This window comes from Dipteris shenzhenensis, chromosome 30 (assembly GCF_047967505.1).
Source record: "Dipteris shenzhenensis isolate YYH24624 ecotype China chromosome 30, Dip_SZ_1.0, whole genome shotgun sequence".
Lineage (NCBI taxonomy): Eukaryota > Viridiplantae > Streptophyta > Polypodiopsida > Gleicheniales > Dipteridaceae > Dipteris > Dipteris shenzhenensis.
In genome coordinates, this window is record NC_141625.1 from 10,839,258 (window position 1) to 10,859,394 (window position 20,137).

The 20,137-nt window shown below is 42.7% G+C and overlaps 1 protein-coding gene across 1 annotated transcript; it reads right to left on the reverse strand.

The window, feature by feature from the left end:
- Window positions 1–670: 670 nt before the first annotated feature.
- Window positions 671–16,572, reverse strand: LOC147881708 (uncharacterized). Its single transcript, XM_087401232.1, has 18 exons — window positions 14,687–16,572; window positions 11,651–14,411; window positions 10,182–11,402; window positions 9,246–10,096; window positions 9,040–9,148; window positions 8,555–8,668; window positions 7,933–8,448; window positions 7,586–7,734; window positions 7,012–7,467; window positions 6,763–6,907; window positions 6,555–6,674; window positions 6,132–6,451; window positions 3,271–6,044; window positions 2,438–3,179; window positions 2,045–2,351; window positions 1,742–1,909; window positions 954–1,643; window positions 671–806 (listed from the first exon to the last, which is right to left on the reverse strand). Exons 1-18 carry the CDS (start codon window positions 16,570–16,572, stop codon window positions 747–749), a joined length of 13,389 nt encoding a protein of 4,462 aa, XP_087257358.1. The 3' UTR covers window positions 671–746.
- Window positions 16,573–20,137: the final 3,565 nt, after the last annotated feature.

A 20,137-nucleotide genomic window follows, 5' to 3' on the forward strand; every position in this document is an offset into this window, starting at 1 on the left:
AATATAACATTAATTCCTCCAAATGGTTGTGAATGGTTAATCAATCCAAATTTAACATAAACTTAGGGCAGGCCCAATGAATATAATTCACCTTTTTCTTCTTCGTCTCTCTTTCTCAGGCTTTCAATTCTCCTCTTTTTAGCACACCATCTAGGTAGGCCACATGAATGAAATTCATCTTGTTTTCTTTATGAAGCTATAATTGTCTTTGCAAATTTACATCCATTCAAAAGATAAATTTCTTTAAAATGGTAACCAGATGACAAACATTACAGAAACATAGCAATGCTCAAATAGCGATGAGCGCAATCCACAACTGCACTGTTCTAACAATGTACACGACCAAATGCGATCTGGAACTTTGCCATAGTCTTGAAAGGGAAGCTTCATGGTTTTTGTAATGGGACTAACCCATGAGAGGGGAGCTAGTTTTTGGCCAGAAATCCCGAATGACTATGATTGCCGAACGTGGAGGTTTGAGGAGGGTGGAGAGAGCAGATCTTGCAGATCTGTGGCTGAAAGATGCGCTGGATAGAGCAAATGATGCAGATCGTAGATGGGACAGCTGAGGAGAGCACAAAAATGGTGTGACTGACAGTTATGATGCAGAAAATAACGTAAATCGGTATGTGAAGACATACCCTCCTTTGAGTTCCTCCTTTGAGTTGATGTAGAGGCTGTGGAAAAAAAGATTGATGGGGATCGCCTGAATAAACCCACTATGCAATTGATGTACGTCGCCTGAATTAATCCATTATCCAGCCTCTGGCAAATCCAATTCTCACCCAGTCTTCTCCCTTGCACATCTGCCAACACCATCCAAATGTTTAGTTTCCCGTAGCTCCAAGAAACTTGGTACATTGTCAAAATCTCAGTTCTGCTCCTGAAACAAGAATGGAAACTATCCCATACAGATATGATGTGCGCATAGTAAGAGACTTTTGGTGCTTTACCTGATCTAATAGCAAGTACAGGGAAAGTGAATGTTTAAGCTGAAAGCTGGGTGGGAAAATGTCACCCAAAGTCTCCTGGTCTACATCCTCTGCCGGCCACCTCACCAACCTTGGATCTGTCAAATAAAGCCCAAGCATGTCATCTTCCCTGAAGGTGTTAATACCGCTCAGATAGCGGAACAGGAACTGCTTGAGCACTTGCTGGAAAGCTTCTGCACCCAGATTCTTGGTAGTAGCAGCAGCACTGCAAGCTTTCCGCCCGAGCGTCACTTCCACGCTCCTTTGCAAATCCTCGAGTATCTGTCTGTCCAGAGGGGCTGCATAAATTGACGATACTAAATCTTGAACTGTGGCGCTGGCTGAATTCTCGAGCCCTTCATATAGACTCACCATATGCTTCAGGCACACATAATCAAATACAGGGTTGCTGATGATGTGATTTAATTCTTCAGTTAACCATCTACTACAGTAATCTCGTATGGACTCGCCAGGGTCACCACCTGTCTGTCTCAAGAATCCCAGACACAAATCAAGCGTACCTAATAATGATGCTGCTCCTCTGAATTCTCTCTCTATATTTTTAAGTGTCTGTGGAGGCAACCTTTCTTGATACACTCGCTCAGCCACATCTGACAATATGGTTGCATGACGATGAAAAGTTTCATGCACGTATGGAAACTCAACATAATCCTGTTTAGAAGTTGACTGACAATGGTTAGTGGCATGTCCAAGTGCTTCAAAGTCGTTGAGATGTATCTTACTTTTAAAGTAGTTGAGATGGTACTTACAGCTTTGAGTGTAGGTTTGCCTTGTATCAATTGCTGTATCATCTCAAGCTCAATGAGATTATCATCATATTGCACACGAGTGCTATGCCCAAACGCCAACTCAGGCATACCTGACTTGAATATCAAGCCCTCTGCCCAGCTTTCGTTGTAATCAATGATATCTTCAGCCTGCACACATAAGATGTATGGACAAAACACCAACTGGAGTTAAAAACAGAACCCACAAGTTTTGTGATGGTAGTTGAGGAGGAATTTTGAAGTAGTGTGCATGGACGATTTGTGTAGGGAGGGCAGGTGTTAAACCTTGCAATACTGAATGGGAACTTCTTTTATAGAGTTCAATTGCAGCGCAAGTGACCTTTCATATCCAGGCTGGTTAAGAGCGGCCTGTACATCTTCCAAGAACCTGCTTTGCTGAGTTCGTAAAAGTTCTAGCATAGCTGCTAGGTATATCCCTTGATCTCGTCGTTCAAGCAAGCACATTGCAAGTGGTTGATCCATGTGCATTTTAGGAACTGGTTCTTGAAACTCTTGACATTCATAGCCTCTCACTTGAGGCCTTAAAGAGTTCCAACTTTTTTCAAAACTCTCATAGAGGTTCACCAAATCTCTGCATAACAATAAAAAATGTACTCAATAAACATCAAAACATTTCGAAAAAGCAATCCATTGACAGATCATTTGACTGGCATTTACTTGCTATTCGTTAGAGCTTCTTCAATAGACATTACTAGTGCTGCATGTCGTGTTATTTTGTGCCCAAACGCTTTCTGTAAAGCATTGCAGAATTCAACAATAGGCTGCACATTTGTCAGACTCTTTAGCCTTTCTGCATGTATAAGTGTACACACAATAAAGGGATGGGCTTCCATTCGTTGTTTGTCTTGCAGAAAAAGGGTTCTGTAGTTTTCCAATGAAGGCTGCCTTGTAAGTCGAAAATGAATTTCCATTGGCTCACTTGGGCAAGAAATCCTTTCTTTGATGATATCATCCATCAAGCTGTCTCTGTTATGATCTTGTAGATATCTTGTGATAACTTCATCCATATTTTGCCTCTGAATAACATTTGTGAATGTGTTCTCCCAGGCATCTCTTTCACTTGGACTTGTCAAAGGGCCATCTGCAGGCATGGTACTCAGAGAAGCAAGAATACAGTGAATGTACAAGCAAGTAGCCTCACGCTGGCAATCGAGTAGTTTGTCAAGCACTACGAAATCTTCATCAATAATGCGAGTCAATTCCTGACAGATCCTTGCCTTATCGTTTTCCACATTGAGAATATGTGCAAGCCATGCTATTTCATGGTTCAATTGAACATTCAAATGAACACCAATTAGCAAACAGTAGTGCACCAGCAGATGAAGCACTCGATAGCACTTTGCTTCTATCCTTTCTCCTTGTAGATATGGTGAATGACCAATGTGATTCGGCATGTAACCTGGATTTAGATAATTATATTTTTGTTAGTTCAAGCCATGCCTACACCATGCCAAACAATGAAATCATAACTTAGTTTAAAAGGAAGTCACCTGGCAACGCAGCACTAGTGCTACTTAGACTGTTTCCAGACACAAGGCCGTGGTTCTGTCCACCAATAATCCCTTTGCACTCTGGGCAAGTTCCAGTAGCAGCAGGACGTGTGCACTCAGTAATTATGTATGTGTAGCCACATTTACATTTATACTCTGCAAATGTACCCAAACTGCCAATTGCTTTGAGAGAGCTATTGCGCACAGCCAAAACATATGCATCGAAAAGGTGCTTGGAACTCAACATTAAGTATCCTCTGAGAGGTGATGCACCTGGCAGAGTTGCTACTGTTACCAGAACATCTAAAGCAAGGCATCTAAACCGTAAGTCAGCTGTGGATAACTGGCACATATAGAACAAGCCATCATCGTGATCAATTGCAAGGTGCCTCAAGGTTTGCTTAAGTAGACAGTCCCACTTTGCAGGTACAAACTGCTCATCCCTTATCAATCTCATGGCTGCTCTTTCATCCATAGAAAGGTTTCTATTGGCTCTTGTTAAGCACAGGTCTGATGCAACTGCAGACAGGATTGCTGCTTGCTGGGGCTCATCTGCATTTTCAAGGAAAAAGCACCATGTTCTTATCTCCCCAGTTATTAGTTTTCTCAGTGTCGCAGTTGCTTTTACAAACTCCTTAGATGTGCAAATGAAGGGATCATAAGAGATTTGGCTTCTCTCACTTGTCAGATTTTTGTGGTTCAACAACCATGATAATTGCAGTTGGTTCTGCTTGCAAAAATCGGCCATACTAACCATATCACTTTGTGATTTTCCAAAATGCCAATGAAGGAGTCTCATCACAAAGCTTTGCAGTACAGTTTTCATACTCGAACCCTCTGGAAGGGCTTGCAAAAGGATGACATTGACCTTTTCTCCCCAATCTGTTTCTCCAGCATCCATTTGAATCACCTTTGCAAGATGTGCACGAGCAACTTGAAATAAATTCTGTTGTTTTGAGCTTTCGAAAGCTTTTACAAGCATTATAGTTGCTGAATAAAGGAAACTTTTAACAAGTGCTATGCTCACTATAGCTCGAAATGAGAATTCTTTCAAATCTCTTAGCTCTGCAAAAGCTGAAAGAAGACAATGTTTGAAGTGTTCATGATCCCACTGCTCCGTATCCTTGCCACTCAACAGTTCTGGTGTCACTGTTTGGTGTAGTATCTCATATAATTTGTCAGATAAAGCAACTAACCCAGGCTGATCATAGTCTAGGGGAGGGCCTTCCATAGTCTGTGAAAAGACCTGTGTCAACATGGTTTTGGGCATATCTCCTGGCGATGAAAAGATCCAATCATAGAATGTAGCTAATATCCTTGGGCTCAAGCTGCAGCAAGTCTTTGTAGTTACCGAGAGGCACATCTGGAAAAGCATAAGCATTGCATGTCCCATAAGGCACATAGGTTGCTGGATTCGTAGCAGAAAGGTGCCTACCCGCTGCAGTTCTTGTTCTCTTGGGACAGCAACTTTGGAGTATCGTTCAAGGACTGAACAGAAGAATTGAAACCAACGACTCCGATCATTCACAGTGAGGTTGTCCAATTCTGGGATTAATTCTATCACTTCTTCCACTATTTGAAGAGGGCTTGCATTTTGTTGCTTTATCACAAAGTGACCCAGCACCTCAAGAGGTGTACTATCAAGGCCGAGGGGCAAAATCACAATGCCCGCAAGGTCATGAATAGTTTGCAATACAAACAAGGACTCGAGAGTGTCAACTGGAGCTGCAACTTGAAGCAGCATTTGAAATTTGGATAACCAACCTTCAATTCCCCCAAGCCGAGTCAGAACATGTTGAGTTGGCAAGAGATGGTTAAAACATCTTTTGGCAAGCCTTTGATTAAAACTTGGGTATGTATTTGCTGCTTTTTTCACCTTGTTTAGTTCTTGTGTGATTTCAGTAGATGATAAGCAGAGACAGGCTAATGAAGCTTGGGCTTGCAACTTGTCCCCTATTTTCCACATAAGAACATGGAGATCAGAAGCATGTCTTATACTTGAACGGATATTTTCTCTGAGAATCCATTCAAATGCCTGTGAATTTTTGCTACTTTTATCTCTTGAGTCCTCTCCATAAATTTTTGCAAAGTCACTGACGTAATTATTAAGGTTTGAGTGAATGTATCGTGCAAGCACAGCCATTTCAGGGGTCATTGATGCATCCACGTCTTTGTGAATATTGGTGCAATTAACATTACTTAGAAACAACTCCTTGAACTGTGTATCGACATGAGTTGCATAGATAAAACTGAAGGGCAGGGATAATTGAAAAGGGGTTGTGATTTTACAGCCTTCTGGAAAGCATGGAGTCGGTGCAGAATCACAGTCTATCAGGTTTGAGTTCATGAACATTTCTCTCCAAACCAGCCGTCTGTCAGAGTCACAATTGAAGTAACATGCAAGAGATGATGTCTTTTCAAGAAGGTATACCAGCCTAGCAACTGGTTCTCTTAGTTGCTCTTCCAAATATCTCAAGAAAGCACCATGGATAGTCATAGACATGGAGAGAAGCTTGCGGTTGTTCAAAACTTCCATTTGCCAAAAGTGTTTCTTCTGTGAAGATACCCACATCAATGCACGCTGCTTAATGCAAGTTTTTAGAACTTCATCTTTGCACATGCAGGCAACCATTTCTCTAGCATACTCTGCAGACTTATTCAGGCGATCATACTTGATGCACAGAAAACTCCATGTCAATACTGTTGTCATAATTTTTTCTAGAGGTATAGCTTTGAATTCAATTGCTTGAGTCAAAGTACGTTCCAAAAATACTCTGCATATTGGCACCCACAAAAACATATAAGAGATTGTAACCCAATATGGGCACCAAATAATGCAAACCTAATGTCTTACTATATACCTTATATCAACTGGTTCTCTTTGCAACTGATCCAAGGTGACCAACTGCCATCCACACAGAAAACTGAAATTTGTGTGTTGTTGATCATCTCGGATTTTGTGTATAATGATTATGGCATGTTTTGTGCATGTCATGTTTCCAGCGGCAACTGCAGCACGTGCCTTGTCGACAAGGAACATGGCCAGTGATACATGAGCCTTGTCCATATTATCATCTGCTTGTATAACTAGCAAATTCGTCAACTTGTCTTTCCAGAAACGTTGAATATGTGTCTGTAATTGCTTCTCTGAGCTACAGTCCCCCAGCCTGATTAGTTGTACCTGGTTGAGGTGGTACCCGACAGAGAGATAATTAAGATCTGACAGAATCTATGCTTTAAGCGTGAATCGAAGTCCTACTCACATATGCATTCAATCGATTTACCTTGAGCTGATACTTTTCCAGGTCCACAAAGAGCGGTTGGATACTGAGGCGGATTGTGGTGCATGTCACTATGATCAGTTTGAAACCAAGCCTGTCTGCCCAGAATTCTTTGTTGGTCACCTGAAAAATCAGCTCCATGTTTAGAAGCACACACAAAGCCTGGAGCAGAAGTAAATGCAAGATATGAACCCATTTTAAGAAATACTACTTTTTCTTGAAGGCAATCCTGTAGACACTCCCGATCCTTCCAAGAAAGAAATTGATCAGTCCATTCCTTCATTTTGGAAGTCCTTGATAAGTGTGCTCTAGCAATTGCATCCACATGAGCCGTGCGCAATAAGGCTATTTTACACCTGGGAATATAAGTTGGACGGACACCTGTCATCATCAACATACAGAAAAAATACAAAAATATAACTCCACAAGCGAAATGGAAACTTTGAGCCAGTTTGTGTACCTCTCCAGGGCAGCAGCATATGCAACTGTAGGACCTTCTTCAAACTGTTTGAAGTGGAGCAAGACCAAAGATGGCACAGTATCTTCATAATAGCCAGCAAACATTTCACCTACTAAGTCCAGCTTGTTCTTACTGCCTGCAGAACCTTCTGTAGCAAGATCCTGAACCCAAGATTTGATTGCCTGCACTGCTCTTCTCTCTGGCTCCTTCAGCATACATTCGTACGTAAGCACTTGCTTTTCAAACCGATTCAAAAATGGAGGATCCATGGACGCGATTTGGTGGAAATCAACCACAACAATGCAACGAAATCTGTCATGTACATAGCACATTGGGTTGCTGTATGCTCCTAAAGCAATGCGGCAATTCCGACGGCCTCCGATGACTGTGTAATGTTGGTTTAGCATGTCATACAGAGAGGACCAGATTTGCTCTGCATTCTTTAGCAAGATGCATCTATGTCAAAGAGAACAAGCTTCAGTCACTGGCCTTTTCAGCATGCAAAAAAAAGGCTGAAAATGCAAAACACACAAATCAAAATCACAAGCCTCTATTTCTATGTCCATCAACAAACCTTCCTAGTTCCATATGAAGAATTATTTCACTAAGCATCAAATAAGAGTAATCTTCATTTTTGTCATCCTCATAGTTGCTTCCGTGAATGATGGCAAAATCTTCATTTTTATGAAGAATATGTTCAAGTATTCCAACCGCAGAATCTCCCTGCATCATGGCAGCAACCCCATTTTCTTATGTCTAATTCATGTAAATGTGCAAACGAAAGAGGATTGTCACACCCAAGAGGTTTCACAGCTGATTTTGCCTTTTAAACGAAATACTGAAAAGGAGCACATTAATTTTTTTAAATATTAGAGTAAAAAGTAATATTAATCACAAAGTCACAGGTCAGAAAGTACACACTTTAGTAATCACCAACAAGTGGCGTGCTTCCATGTCTTCAAGATTAGCATTTATCAGACCCAAGACTGGTGGTTGCTCTCGATCCATACTTTCAATGGATTGGGCCTCTTCCTCTAGGCTTGAAAGAAATTTCTTTGTATCATTGGTAGACCCTCCAAAGTTCCTCCACACTGACAAAAACAGCGTTTCTTCCCAGGTGGTTGTCCTTGAGCAATCTCGAAGTGACTTGATGAGTGAATAAAAATCTCTAAGTCCATGAAAGTTTGGACGAGATTGGCAAGCACGATACTTGTAGTATGCAGATGCTAGACCCTGAAGTTTTTTAGTCAGAAAGTGGCTGCTTTGTTTCTGATAGCTCTCAAATATTGCAAGACTTGTAACAGAAAGGTCTTCCAAGTCAGGATCTGGTTGTGAAAGATGGATAGCTCGATTCATCTTGGCTGCATCAAGTGACCAGTTACTTATACCAATGACAGAGATCTGGGGATTTTCGGGCTCCAACAGTGGATGAAGGACCTGCTCAGTTAATTGGGCATCATCAGCAGAAGTGTGATAAAATGATTTCTTTAGCGTTGCACAAACAGAGGCCAACATAGAAGCAACGTTGGAACTCTGATGTCACCTTCAAAGGATTGTGCTTGGATGTCTCTGCAAGTCCAACTTCATCCAAGACCACCACCACCAGAACATCATGCTGATAGTTGCTCTCAGCATAGCGATTTGCTTTCTCAAAAACCTGCAATTCCGAAAGGAGGTTACAAAGAGTCAAAATTATAGCTAGCCTTTGTCACAGATGAGTCGGTCTTTCACCTCCGGAGTGTCGACAGAAACTCAGGATGAAGACCTTTGTATAAATGGATGCTCCAGTATGCATGTGTGTGGATTTGTATGTTGGGAGAAAATATGTTTATACTATGGTCTACGCCCACTGTTGGGCGCTGATGACGTTTGTGTGGATGTCATAGTAGCTAGTCCCTGCTATGCATGATGGAGTTCATGATTTTCAACCTTGTGACTATCATGAGATTGACACTGCACTATGTCTTGTATTTTTAGAGGATGAGTTTGGGCAAAATTTGAAACAAATGGATGATTATAAATCTCTACCTTGAGTATTCCCTCTGAATTGGAGTTCTGTGACCCTTGATACGACAGGAGGAGCATCCTAGGAAGGGTTTTGAAATACTCGTCTTTAGACTCACTGCCTCTCAAATTGCTGCCAACAAGTTAGAAGATGGGATGTTAGTGATTGCATGTTGTGTTGATGGACTTACACGAGCATTCAAGTCTTGGTATTTTGAGAAACAACTTACCCATATATAGTCTGGAGGGCCAGTGTTTTTCCAGAACCTGGTTTTCCCACGACAAAAACTGGAATGTGGGTCAGCAAGCAAACAAATGTAACAAACACATTTTCTACAAGAGAATTATTCTTGGCAATTCCTGGTGGCAACTCCATGCGATTCATTAAGTCCCTCTGTTCTTGATCAAGAATTTGTTGATATTGCTTTGCAGATAAGCTGTTCAAGTCTTCATCAGCTGTTTCAGCATCAAATTTTAAATACTTGCAACACAGTTTTTGGTACATTTTTCTTAGCTTTTTGCTTGAAAAACGTGAATGATAACATAACGAACATGCCAGGATCTTCGCTCGTCCTTCCACATTAACACATCTGAAAGGCTCTGCTGACAAGTGCCGCCTCTTTAAGTCCTCCAAAAACCAGTCATACAGTTGGATCCACCTTTGTATGTCTCTCAAGCTTACGCTGGCTGTTCCCAGGTGAGCACGGATGAACTTTTGAGAGTTTTCCAGTACTCCTACAATGTCTGAACTCCTTGATCCAAGCATCGCAGCAATGTAAGCTCTCTCATCGTTGTCACTCAATATGCCATAGTCCCACACAAAGTCTAGCATTGCCTCAGGAAGAGGATGAACTATATATGCTAGTTCTCTCTCTTTAATTGTGCCATTGCCATTTTCAATTTTTGGTATAATCAATCCCACCTCTCCATCTGCAGCGTCTTGTAGCCTGTATGGATTGCAAGCAGCTAAAATAGTGAGGTTTGGATGTAACACTCTTCCATTGATCAGCTTATGGCAAAGGAGCCCACTAAGCAAGCCAAGATGGTCACTTGTGTTGATCTCGTCAAGAAAAGCCCACACCTTCAAGAAGTAAGACATGCCATCATGTTAGAATAATCCACACGTTTCATACAATTTGGCCGATAAAATAAGGTAAGGCACATACCTTCTTCGTGCTACTTGCTGCTTGAAGCTCAGCATTGTAAATGAAAGACCTGAGTTCATGCTCAGTAGTTCCAGCATGCATCGGCAGACTCAGAAATATCACTTTACTAGAACTTGCCAAAGCCTTCAAGAGGCTCGTCTTTCCACACCCTGCCTCTCCCATTATGATCACAGGAACCCCAGCATTGACCCGAAGGGAGATCAATGCCATCTTCAGAAAGTTGTCTGGAGTTAGAACATAATTGGGAGCATAGCCACATTCCCTTGTTTGCAGAATGGGCCAGAGATTCTCCCACAGCATGTTTGAAGGCATGGCTGAGTAGTCTTGCAACTCACAACCTTGTGGCTGCAAGCTCTGACTACACATGAGCTCTTTTATAGATTGGGGGATTAATTTGTTATCACGATACAGAACTGTCATTGGGCCATCTCCATGAAAGAAAATCATTACATGATTTGTGTCAGACCATCGAAGCAAGGATTTCATCCTGTCATGCATCGTGCTTACCATGCTGTGATCACTCATCTGCTGCTGCTGTTTCTGCAACCATGGCTTAACAGACCGTAATGAAAGCTCTGAAGAAACTTGTAAAAGAGAAGTGACTAACGTTGACAAAAAGTTCCTGTCTGCTCCCATGAAGTCCAAGTTCTCCGCTGAAAAAAAGGGACTTTCCCTTACTTTTCTTAGCTGACTTGCCAAAACTCGTAGGAACACATGCAGAATCGAACAGGACATAGAATTGTCATCTCTAATAAAGTATTTTGTTAGAAGTTGTTTGCAGCAGGCTGCAGGCAGAGCATTTTTCAGCGTTGCCCCACTGTCATATAGCTGATTTAAATCCATAAGATGCAAATATGCACACACTACCTGTTCATCACTTTCTAAATCCTCACTCATTTGGAGCACAGACTGGTCCCAAAGCAGGTGTTTCCGGCCAAGCCATGAACAAATAGGCAGACTGTCAAGCAGATGATTGCCAAGTGAGTTGGCTACCTCCACAAACACCTGTTCAGTCTCTAATTGAAAGACGCCCACAGAGGAAGATTTAAGACCTCCAAGCACAAGAAGCTCAAACAAAAGCTCATTCAGCATTTCGTGCTCTTTCTCAGTGGTGATATCTACACGCAATGTCTCGTGAGAATCGATCTCCAATAACTTCAGCTGTGTGATCAGTGATTGCCTTGAAAAGTCTCCTCCTATGTACAGTGTCACAAGAGAACCCTGCTCCCAGAAAACATACTATGAGAACACAGACTGTTACTGTTACAGAAGATAAATGGAAATGTTATCAACAAAAACTCTTGTCTATAGCATCCTTAACTAGTAAGCACACACTTTTCCTTCAGAATGTAGACTTTTGTGTCACCTTCATTGCTCCTGAAAGCCAAAATACATAGAGGGTACGACATCATCCTGTCCTATTTATGGTTTCTAACATTCGTCGCTCAAGCAGCATGAAATCTACTCACCAATGCCTGCTGTTGTATATATTTTGTCTTTCCAAGACCAGAGATCTCTGATGTCACCAGTTTCATTCTTTGACATCTAACTGGGAGGTGCTGATGAATTTCTTCATTGGGGTAACCATTCATGTACTGTATTTGGGTTCCCAGGTGATAAGAGAAAGCTTGGAGAGACTGGCTTTTGGTCCAGCATATCAATACCAGTTTTCTTTTCGCTTCATGCAGAGCCTGGACAGAGGTTCTGGTTGATTCCTCCAATGCGGTCATGAGCTTTGATTGACAGTCAAAGCTAAGCTTCTCAATGTAGACTAACATAAAGAGATTACTCTTATGAGTTGCCTTGGCAAATAGGCGCAGCAAAAATAAGTGTAGCTCCTCCCATGTTGTGGATGAACAGCAAATGAGAATACTATGTGGAGCAATATCAATGTTCCCGTTTTTTTGAAGAACTTCAACAAGTACATTCAGTTCATACTGTTGATTTTCCACTGATACAAGCACAAACGGGCTCTCAGATTCATCCTCTGCTGCTGCTGATATGATTGTATTATCAGGTTGCAACCTGACCACCTCCACAGGGAAAATGCAGTTCACTGATTGTGCAATGATGTTCAAGGAAGTTGAAAGGGACGAGTGAGATGAACCATCTTTGCAAGTCAGCCATTTTGCAGCTTTGCTCAATGCTGCGAAGTTTTCACCACTTTGCAGAATTTCAAGAGCTTTGTGTCTTTCAAGCCCAGGCTGAGCCCATTGGAGGAGGTCACAGCATACTTGCATTTGGTTTTGGTTGTGTCTCTTTAGAAGGCACATGAATATAAGACGCAGCTCAATACCTGTGAAGTAGTTGAGAGAGTGATGGGTTACTCTTGCATCTTCTAGAGCTGAGTTCCAATTACAGATTTCAGTATCCATTTCCTTCACCTTCTGTTGAAGAGATTCCAGTCCATTGCATCTCGTGCTATATGTGTGAAAGTGTAGATGACCATTCTCATGCAAAGTGGATATCTGATCTACCAGCTGCTCAGACAAATCGACATGCTGTATAAATTCCAACACAGCCTCTTTTCCATCCGCATTCTGTTCTGCTGTCATAGTGTCATGACATTTCTTTGAAATATCTTGTCGGGTCCTTTTTGTACTCAACACCATTCTTGCTCTGCTCCGCAAGTCTTTTAGGTCAGATAAAGTGAAATGGCTTTGTGTATCAGGCTTTGAAGAAGTGCCTTCTGATGATTCACTGGATCCACTGCATGACAGCTGTAAATTGCAAGAAGTTGCGTCAGATCCCTCCCCCTTTTCCTCAATCACAAAGGTATATATCCCAGAATTGAGAATTTTGTCCATACAATCTCTGAGCACATAGCACCGATCTGCTACAGATGCTACAAAATGCCGAAGCCTGTGCACATTGGCATTGCAACAGTTCAATTTGTCAGCAAGCCGAGAAGCTCCTGCACGACATGATGCCTCCCTTGAAATTGTCTCTTTGAGATCCTTCAGGGTGATGTTCCTCTGAAAAATTGGGCTCAATACAGTATTTACATCAATGAGGTCTGAGACCAGGGCCTCACCAATTAGTTCTTCTTTCTGCTCCTCAACAGCATCTATCAGCACTCTGAAATCATCACTGGACTTTTCCCTGAGGAAAGTCACAAGCAGCTCTGACTCTGCAAGCTCGCTCAAAACAATGTCCTCGTTCACAGAGAAATAGCTGATAACTTCAGCTTCGTTTCTGAAAAACACTAAAAACTCTTCCAAGGTGGATGATTTTGATGCATCACACAATGTTTGGAGCCTTTCAATGATATTATGATTGTCTTCTATCTGGATATTGAACATATGGTATACTTTTTTCAATGGCTCTATCATTGATTCTTTTGTCTGAATTGTCACCCAAGACTGGATGAATTCATGCGCTGTGGAAAACTGCTGTTCCTGTACCTCAGCTTGAATTGAAAGAAGATATTGCTTTGCAAGTTTGATCTCCATCTTAAAGTTGCTTAATGTCAAATCATGGAAGAAAAAGCATACCTTCGACATTGGATAGGAAGGTTTCAAAAGATCTTGCCATTCTTGAGTGTAAGACTCCAAAGCTTTACCCAGAAGTTCTGCCACAAATGTCCATAATCCAAAGGATCCATCTGCCTCATGAACGGTCTCTGCCATCTGACTGTCGATTCGATGTGCCTTGATCCTAAGAAAGCTTTCCATAATGCAAGATCCCCTGAGCATAAGGATGGACTCAAAAAACTTGAGTGAGGCCTGCACAGGCCAATGATTTTGGTCCTGTACCTCTCGCAAGGTAAAAGACTTATTGTTGGCTGTTCTTTTACTCAGCCAGCATTTGCTGACTTCTAGATCTCCTCTATGACAGCCATGATTTTCCAACATAATTGCACACTGGAGGAAGAACCTAAACGCTTCCAGCCTCATCGTGTCATCTCTTAATGTCTGAGAAGCATTTGCGATGGTCTCATGATCCTTCTTTTGGACATCACAGATTCGTTGCCATACAGTCTTAGAAAATTTTCCTACCAGCTCCAAAGATGTATCGCCACACTTCAATTGTCTTAAGAGCAGAATCAAAACTCTTGTCGATTCCTGGTAAAGTGCATGCTTCTGTACTTTTGCACTTGCCCCTTCAATTTGTAATAGCAACAATAAGAAGCTTGAGCCAACCAAAGTTTCTTCAGCTCGGGAGGCCAGTGCTTCATATAAAGAGCTTCCCATTTGTTCCAGTAATGCTGAAAGTAGTTCCTCCTGTATCCTGTTCAGCACAAGCGGGCATGGGCCCATAAGCGTCTTCCCTCTACACAGTCCCTTGAGAAAAATTTACGCTATTGTAAAAGAAGTCACGATGTACACTTGGAGGACAACAGAAGCTCCATGGACATTGTACTCATTTCCGTTTCACATATGCAAGACTCTGATTTTAAACATAGTATCTAGTAAAAATCTACTGCACAATGGTAACGTCAGTATCAGAAATACACCATAGAATCTTACATCCTATAAAAGAACCACAAAAGCCGCCAAACATACCATCCTCTAATGCTCAAGGAAGGCGTACTGATCCATTCAAGCATTTCCCGTCCTCTATGGTGTATGTCCTCAACAGCGTCTTCAGCCCCATACTTGGACATCAACTCTACTGCATACAAAATGTACTTCTGTTGCATCTTCAAACTTATATCATCTTGATCAATTCTGACGGCATCCTGCAGTGAATTCTTTGTGCTAAAATGACTTTCCCGCACCATCAAATCAGCTTCACCCGCAAAAATATCCTCCAGCAAATCAGAAGACTTTGGTAGAGTCATGAAGAAGTTGCTGACTACAGCATAGATTGAATAAGGAGAACTGGGTGCTTGGTTATGTATTGCCAATGCTCGACTACAAGCATCTTGAAACCATCTTCTTTCAACGTCACTTATCATTTCCTGCTTGTCAGGTGCATCAGGAGCCTGCACCTGCAAGAAGACCTTGAGAATGATTTGTCCCAATACTTCTTGGGTGGTTAAATTGGAAGATCTGCTTAAGTCTGAAATGAACATAATCTCTGCATCTAAAAGGGGCCGGCAAAAGGTAAAATCATATTTCAAAATATCAATCAGAGATGCCCGATCTTTATCGAGTAGAATGACAGATTTGTCATGCCCAAAGGGAAAACAGTAGCTTTTGAGGATTGAGACAAAAGAAAGTCGGATAACTATCTGCTTGATTCTGTCATGTCCAAACTTCATCTGATTGAGGATTGTCGCTAGGAGAGTAGCTAAGTTTTCTCCAAGAGAAAGGCGACGCAACTGGGAAGTTATTTCCCCTTCAAATTCACTGTACAAGCGCTCAATGCTATAAAATGTGTTGAAGCTGGACATGGCATAGAGCATTGCTCCTAAGGTTGGAGCTGCCAAAATGGCTGCTCTACTTGCTTGCCTACAGAACACCTCACAATCATAGAACTGGCCTGCAAAGTTAAGAACGTGATTACAAGCCTGTTCAAATTGCTCACCCGCCTCAGAGTTACATACAACGGATTGCCAACATCTTAAGAACGCACATGAAGGATCTGCTTGGCAAAAATATTTCAAGAATAAAGTCCACTGCCAAGAGTGACGCGAGACGAAAGTAATCAGATCAGCTACTCGTCCAGTGATCATCTCATCTCGGGGCCATGAAATTTGGGGGACTAACGTGACTTTTTCTAATTTTGACAAGCCATTCATATACCCCTCCAGCACCTTCATCTTGTATTTTTTGCCCATCCCTGTAATATTTTCTTGAAGAATACCGAGATTATCGAACAAAAGGATGACCGCGATGACCATCTTTGCGGCCCATTCTACAGAATAGTCCTCGTTGCCGATTTCTTCCATAAGCTTGTCTGAAATTTTATCGAACCAGTTCATGATTCGAGACAAAAGGCCGGAATGCAATAAATACTTCGGCCGATGATATGCAATTTCGTGCAGGCAATCCTCTAGTGATGAAGGACTCGCCAGAAATACCAGATGCGATATAACAAAAATCCAGACATCGAGGACGTTTGAGCGGTTGATAGGGGCGACCACCTCAAACTGCGGCAGCCTAGTGCGGAGAGGGAAAGTTCGAGTTACGAATTCGTGCGGCTTCTCCCCTCTGAAAGCGCGGAAAAAAGGTCCGGTCTCTGGCAACATTGTGACTCGCACTCTCAGCTGCAGTTGGAGGCTTTCCAACGCGGCAGGATCAATTCCGTGCAGGCTGTCTAAACGCCAGCACGTGAGCTTGCACCGGCAGAGACCGTCGGTGAATTTGGGATTGAAAGGATGAAGTTGGCGGGGGGGGGAGGCGACGTCACCGGAGCAGAGCAGAGATACTTCGACTGCGGAGGTTGATTCTGGGACGATGACGAAGAAGCCATCAGCCGGAGCAGGCGGCGTGAGGTCGTGCATAGTGGCGTCGGCAACAGAGCTGAGGCTCGGCAAAGCGTGATGCATTGTCGTCTCGGTAATCTCTGGAGCTGTGGGAGGAGCTGAATGCGCCAGAGGTTGATCGAGCAGCAAAGAAGAAGGACGTAGGAGCTTGATCGAGGAAGCTGAATGAGTTTGATGAGAGGTGGATCGATCGGAAGAGATAGATGCTAGCAGAATTAGTGTGAGAGCTCGATCGATCACAAAAGCTGGAGCTCGGTTGATGATCGATCGATCGTAGAATATATAGAGCGCGCTGGAGTACAAGTGAGAGTGAAGGTGGCGCGAGCGTTAGAGTCACGCCCCTGCTTTTTTTGGCCTGTCACTCTTTCTAGCCTTAGAGCGCATTCCCGCGACACTCCATGCCGGCACTAATGCCCCCCTTGATGCCACACCACCCGCTTTTTCTCGCTCAGGCTCGGGTCTCACTATTCAGCATCAGCTCGTTTCACGGGAATAACGTCCCCCTCCAATCTCCGTTAGGCACAGCAAGCAGCCAACAGGCTGCACCACCTGGCACTTGCTATGCACGTCTCCAGCACAAGCGAATGAACGTCGCTGCTCTTGGTCGTTTCTGAGAATGATAACCTCATTTTACCAGTATGGCTATGGCATGCAACGTTTATGGCATGGCGTGTCGCAGGAATGCGCTCTTAGCAACGATTCAATTTGGGCAAAGCAAAAATTAGGCATTTTTAGATTTTTTGGAAGTGCATTCTTCCTATTATTGGACAATATGATGATATGTGGCTTCTCTTCTTTATTGGACTTAAATGCAAACTTTAAAGCGGTTGACTTTCTCACTTTCTCACTCTCTCTCTCTCTCTCTCTCTCTCCCCCCTTTATCCCCTCAAGTCTTACTTCACACCATTTCTAGTGGATTCCTTTTTGTTTGCTTTTTGGCCTGCCATATATGGAGGCTTAAGTAAAGTCGATGGGCATTTCAAAAGCTCATTTTTTAAGGGGATTCTGGCCGCGTGGACACTTCAAATCCCCTCTCTCTCTTTCTCCCTCTCTCATTGCTAATTTCTTCCCTTCAAATCCTCTCTCTCTCTCTTTCTCCCTCTCTCATTGCTAATTTCTTCCCTTCAAATCCTCTCTCTCTCTCTCTTTCTCCCTCTCTCCCTCCCTCCCTCCCTCTCTCTCTCTCTCTCTCTCTCTCTCTCAGCTTTCTGCCCCCTTTTCCATACTGCACATTCAATTCGTCTTCTTTTTCGATCTCGGGTAGGTCTTATGAATGATATTCATCTTGTTTGCCTAAATAATCTATGATTCCGTACAAAACATTCCACTTGGTTTTGCTTAACCACAACATTTGATTTGATTCTTGTAATGAGCATACCCTTGCTACATCTAGGATATGTTTGCATGGGTTGCACGACTCTAGGACCAAGGTTTTTTGAGCGTGTGCACAGCACGCTCTCTCTCCATCGACTCCCGTATCGACTCAATCCGCTTTGTCAGCCTGCTACTTCGAGGTCATCTTGTTCACACGGAGGGAGTGTGACGACCAATCTGGTTTGCGAGCTATATTGTCTACACACTGCTTTTCACCTTAGCACCTATCGGCTCTGTTGCCAGTGGCACATACGTGCGATCTTTCGCACCCTAGTCAACAAAAAAAAATTACAAGGAAAACTTCCAATCGGACACCCCATTTCACCAATCTAGGGTGTTTACAAATTAGTGCACCCCATTTCGTGAATTTGGGGTGTTTATAGACGGCCACAACCATGGCATGTCCATGGACCAAGAGATAGCCTAGATGCATTTAATGCACCATTAGCGGGCATGTATGCCCATAGTTTGTAAACACTCTTAGTGGATCTTCTAGAAAGATGGCAAGAATGTAGCCCCGAATGACTCATTTTGGGCTCATTGCAAAAACTCAATCACGTCCGCCCCCCCCCCCCCCTAGCCCCTCTTCCTAACTTTTGTACTTCTACTATTGTGCATATGCTAGTCTCAAACATGCCACATGGCACTTATCTTGCACCATAACATCACCCGTTGGTGGTACAATCCACCTCTGAACATTTTAGTCACAGTCATTATGCAAATGAACATGGGAGGATGTTTCTAACAAATGAGAAAATGTAGATGATTGATACAGTGTACCTGGATATTGATTGCAATTCAAAAGAGGATTTTAGTTACCAAGTCGACCAAGCAGATCAAGATCCTTGGTACATCGACAACGGTGCATCATTTCATATGACAAATCATCAGGAATGGTTCATGGATAATGAGAGTGCTCTCAACGGAAGCAAGAACGGAAGAGGGAGAGAGAGAAACAGAGAGCCACACAAGTTTTGGTGGGTGCAGAACACCCTAATCTTCTTTTTCATTCATTTATATATGTGTTTGAGTATTGTACATAACCGGGGTAAAGGCACAGTGACCTTTAACCCCCACAACCTCCCACTTAAATGACAATGTGCCTTTAAGGGAGAACAACCAGTGAGCATACTATCCAATGCCCACCAATACACGACAATACTCAAATCGCTGACTAGGTAGACTCTTCGTCAGCATATCTGCAGGGTTATCATCTGTATGAACCTTGACAAGCTCTATGCGCTTGTTCTCAAGTACCTCCCTGATGAAATGGTACCTGACCCCAATGTGTTTGGTCTTTGCATGAAAGACCGGATTTCGTGCTAGGTGAATAGCACTCATGGAATCACTATGCAATGTCGATACACCTGTATGAATCCCCAAATCTCCCACTAGCCAATCAAGCCATATAGCCTCCTTGCAACCCTCTGTGGCTGTAACATACTCAGCCTTTGTGGTAGACAAAGCAACGCACTTCTGTGTGCGAGACATCCATGACACTGCACCACCTGCAAAGGTGAACACATAACCAGAAGTGGATCTTCTACTATCCACATGCCCTCCTGCATAGTCTGAATCTGTGTACCCAAGTACATGCATGTCTCCTTTACCAAAGCAGATGCACATCTCCTTGGTACCCTTCATGTACCTCATGATGCACTTAACTGCCTCCCAATGCCTCTTTCCTAGATTAGCCATATACCAGCTAACAACTCCCACTGCAAATGCAATGTCTGATCTAGTAGCTATCATAGCATACATAAGACTCACCAGCTAGATTGACATATGCTCCGAAATGCAAAGCAATTCAGGTTGAAACCACCAACTATGCTCTTATGACTACCATCATGGCTACAAAAGAGCTAGTGTACGTCGAAGATGCAATAGACAAGCCAGAATGGCAAACTACTATGAATGAAGAAATTGATGCTTTCTATAAGAATAATACTTGGGGATTATGCGACCTTCCACCAAGAAAGAAGGCCATAGCAAACAAATGGGTATACAAAGTGAAGGACAATCTAGATGGAAGTATTCAAAGATACAAATCCAGACTAATTGCAAAAGGATTTGCACAGCAATATGGTCAAGATTATGATGAGACATGCTCCAGTAGCAAAGATGTATTCCATATAGTTCTTGATATCACAAGCGACACTCAACAGATGGAATGTACCAACTCGATGTCAAGAATGCATTTCTCAATGGT